The 3,894-nt window shown below is 52.3% G+C and overlaps 1 protein-coding gene across 2 annotated transcripts; it reads right to left on the bottom strand.

Annotated features, from left to right (window-relative positions):
• Window positions 1-731: 731 nt before the first annotated feature.
• Window positions 732-1,975, bottom strand: LOC104858754 (protein FAM236D). 2 transcript variants are annotated; one of them, XM_010619079.1, is made up of 3 exons: window positions 1,843-1,975; window positions 1,497-1,666; window positions 732-1,355 (listed from the first exon to the last, which is right to left on the bottom strand). In XM_010619079.1, the coding sequence occupies exons 1-3, from the start codon at window positions 1,876-1,878 to the stop codon at window positions 1,337-1,339; spliced, it is 225 nt and encodes a 74-aa protein (XP_010617381.1). In that variant the 5' UTR covers window positions 1,879-1,975; the 3' UTR covers window positions 732-1,336. The 2 variants fall into 2 exon arrangements, with proteins under 2 accessions (XP_010617381.1, XP_010617380.1); XM_010619078.1 differs by having other exon boundaries at window positions 1,310-1,358.
• Window positions 1,976-3,894: the final 1,919 nt, after the last annotated feature.

The following is a 3,894-nucleotide window of genomic DNA, read 5'->3' as shown; positions in this document are numbered from 1 at the left end:
GGGGACTGATGGAAGCATGACCTTGCCAAAATTACAGTGGCAGACAGTGGCAGGGCTTTTGCTTTTTCACGGAGCAATATTTTCCATGCCTCAGAATGGGCTCTGCTGGGTACAATGATCATCAAATTGGTCTAAGATTAACTTTTGTCACTGGGAATTGATATGAAAGTTTTACATATTTTGTTGTAGGCCTGGAGGAGTGTTTGGCCCTTGTTCACGAACACCAGCTCCCACTTCAGTAAGAAAACAAATCAAAGTGGTGTGATGGGGCGCCTGTCGGGGCCATGCCCACATTACAGTCCTTGTGAAGCGACCACCCATGGCAAGGTGATCCTTGGGGTTTCAGCTTCCAATCGGACCTCCTCCTCATCACTAGTTTGAGGGACAGCTGTGCCCCACAACCCTGTGTGGACTTGTCCCGGGAATAAGATGTTGCAGGTCTTTCACTGTTAGTTGTTGAGCTCCAGTGCAACTGATCATTTCAAATTGAGCAACGCTTTTTCGTTTCATAACGATGTCAGTTGTTAAACCTTGACATCTCCATTAAAACATGAATTGCAGTTGTAACAATGCAAAATCAGCAGTTGCATTTGGACTTATATGAAACAATTTTTTGAATGAAACTGAAGAAAAAAGAAGGAAAAAGGAGAGGACGTTGCAGGTCCTATCAAGGCCACCCCAGCCAGGCCAGAAGACATCTCTCTCCACGTGAAAAGGAGCAATGTGCGGCTGCAGACAAGGCAGCCCGGTGGAGGGTCCTGGTCCCGAGGAAGGAAAGGGGTGCCGGGAGCACAGGCCGTCGGGTCCGTTCACAGGACACACGGGGTCTCGCGGGGCACGCCCCCCGCCTCCCCTAGGGGAGCTCCACACAGGCTTGCTGGGCAATGAAAGCTGGGGAAGACAGCACACGGGGAAGACACGTGCTATTGCGTCTTCATTCCTGCACGCAAGTGCCCCGTGAGGGTCAGAGGTGCCAGCTGGGGGCAATCCACCGGTGCCGGCGTGGAATCCAGGGAACGCACTCCCCTCCCCCACCCCGAGGAGGAGCACGCAGCACTGCCTCAAGGAGGAGGGTGCTCAGGCTGACAGGGCTGAGGAAGATGCTAGCTCCCTCCTTCCACGGTCCCAGCACCACCGAGGCGGACACCCACGCGCCCCTGCCGCCGAAGCACCCGGGCCCAGTGACGCAGAGGACAGTGGCAGCCGACACGAGGAAGGAAAAACAGTCCAACGTGCCAGCATGTATCTGAGCCCCAGCGACTGAGATGCTGGGAAAGCAGGGCCTCGGCGCAGTCCCGTTCGTGGCTCCGTTTCCATGGCTTCTGCGGTCTCCGTTTCAGAGCGCCCGGTACCCTCTGCTGGGAAGGAAAGCAGAGTGACAAGTGTGGAATCTCGGGAGCCCCGGGAGCGGAGGCTCTCTTGGGGGGACCCCAGGCGGGGCATCTGGGCGCGGCTGTGGGCAATGAGGGTGGCAGAGGCTGGCCCCGAGCTCTCACCTGAAGAACTTGGTCACACATGCCAGCACTCTCTGGATGCGGCTCCTCCTAGATCTTTGAAGACCCGCAAGCTCCCTGGGCCAGCCCGGGCCCCGGGGCGTGTTCTCCATGGTGCCCATGGTGTCCGACGAAACACGCTCCTGACCACCTTTTCCACGGTCTTCGACTTTCTGCAAGATAGAGCCAGAGACCCCATCCTAACGTTTCCCGATACCGCTGGCCTCCGTGACCTCACTCAGCGTCTGTGAACTTTGCGCCAGGGCCGGGGAAAATAGCGGTGACCTGAGCAGTCCAGACCCCGGCCCCTTGAAGGGCATTCCAGATCATGGAGGAAAGTCTGACTTACCCAGTCAGCAGGTGGGAGGGAAGGCGTGAAGATCATGCAGCCAGGAGCGTGCGACGGGCCGGGAGGGCTCCAAGAGACCTCCTTGCAGAGTCCTGTTCAGCTGCTCACTCTGCTGGGTGCCAAGTGGCCCGGGCCGGCCGCCACCCCCTTGCTACCTCCGGACCCTCAGTTCCTGTTCCGTCTGCTCTATCTTTCCTCCCTCCCCTGGCCCAGTACACTGTGCTAGAGCACTGGATACATTTCTAGCATGGATACATTCCCTTCCTCTCCTGAGTCCCTTACTCCCACCTCTGCAATCGTTCCCTTTCCTTTCTTTATTCCCTCTGGCCAGCTCAGCAGGCTCAAGACAGCTTTCTGCTTGTGGAGTGCAAAATGCTGAGGTACGCAGGCAGATGGTGAGTTCTCATTTATTTCGGATGCCACGGACTGGGGCATTCATGTGATCCTCTCCACTATTTCTCCCATGTTTGATTCGCAGAATGATGCCCATCAAATTCCTCCGGTGGTCTATGCACCAACTGGGTCATGAAAGCAAGGATGGGTGAAGTGGGTGATAGCATGCCGGTTCCATGCTGACGGCAGAGTCCTGTGTCTCACATGTTTATGGGGGGTGCCTTGTCTGTGCGTCAGTCACCCTCGGGTGCATGGCGAATAGATGTTTCGTGGCTGGAGGGCTTGAAAAATGTAAGGGAGGATGGAAGGGCCTGGGCTGGGCTACAGTTGAAAGCAAAACAGCTCCTTGTAGCTCAGTCGCATTTTTGATGCCTCGGTTTCAGGCCATGCCGCCAATTTATGCCCACTGTTTGCCAATCATGGAATTGGAGGCTCTGCACCACTGATTTCAAGACAACTACTTGAAAAAGTACCCTGGAGGGAAACAGGAAGCAGGTGACTTCACAGTCTTTCACTTGATTTTTTTTTTAACATAACGGTGCTCTTTGGGAAAGCATCTGTCACATAAAGCTGAAGATACAAGGCTGGTCTTTTCTGTCGGCCTCTCTTGGGCCATGTCCGGATCGAGACACAGTTGTGGCTTCAAGCCACTCCGCAGTGGAGAAGTAAAACAAATCACGAATACAGCAGAGAGCTATGCCATGGCGGGAAGTTTACATGGCAATGGGTGGGGGCGGTTGGAGAGGTGGCAGCTTCTCAGTCCTGGGAGTTCAGATAGTGTCAGTGACTAGTGTCTGAAATGAGTGCCGAAAGAAGTTGGCTGAGGAATATGCCAAAGGGAGAGAATCACACATAGAACCCCAACAGTACCGTGAGGGTTTCAGCTGACGATAAGTTGATTGAGTTTTCTGTCCCCGGTGTTAGTATAAGTCCAGGTCAGTCATGAGGTTCTGATACACAAGTAGAAAACTGAGCCTCACAGGGACTCTGAACCCTGGTGTTTAAGAAGCAAACGCTTGTTTTGCAAGGTTGGGATGACAGTCCAGGGAGCCTTATTTTCCCATCCTGATTTGTGTTTTCTGTTACCTGATTTAAGATATCTTTTTTTTTAATTGAGTTTATTGGTACATTTTAGGTATACAGTACAGTTGCATTCGTTATTGGGATCTTGTACCTTTACGTGAACAGGTCTTGGTTCTCTTGTCCCTGCCCTCCCTTCACACCCCCATCCCCTCCCCATTTACAAACACTTTGCTTCCATTTTTTTCATTTTCTCATATTTTCTTCTTTTCCCTTATGAACTTTCCCCTGCCCTTCCCACTTTCCCTACACCTTTAGCCCTTTTCTTCCCATTTCACATTGTCAATTATCTCATTGGGATCTTATGTGCTAGTACAGATTTTCACACCAGAGAATTTAAGATATCTTTGCCCAGCCTCAGGACACAAAGAATTTCTCCTCTGGTATCATAGCTTTAGCATTTTGCAACTCAAGTTTGGATCTATGATTTGTTTGAGTTAAGGTTTGCATGGAGTCGGAGGTATTGAGGCTTATTTGCCTTTCTCCCTCAGGAGACCCACTTTTCCCAGCATGTTAGCTAACATACTCATGGCAAGTCCTTTGTCAACAGTCGACTTAGCACACATATCGCAGGTCTAG

The sequence above is a fragment of the Fukomys damarensis genome, unplaced genomic scaffold (assembly GCF_012274545.1).
Source record: "Fukomys damarensis isolate Sample0158 unplaced genomic scaffold, DMR_v1.0_HiC HiC_scaffold_39, whole genome shotgun sequence".
Classification (NCBI taxonomy): Eukaryota; Metazoa; Chordata; class Mammalia; order Rodentia; family Bathyergidae; genus Fukomys; species Fukomys damarensis.
This window is presented reverse-complemented; position numbering and strand designations above follow the sequence as displayed.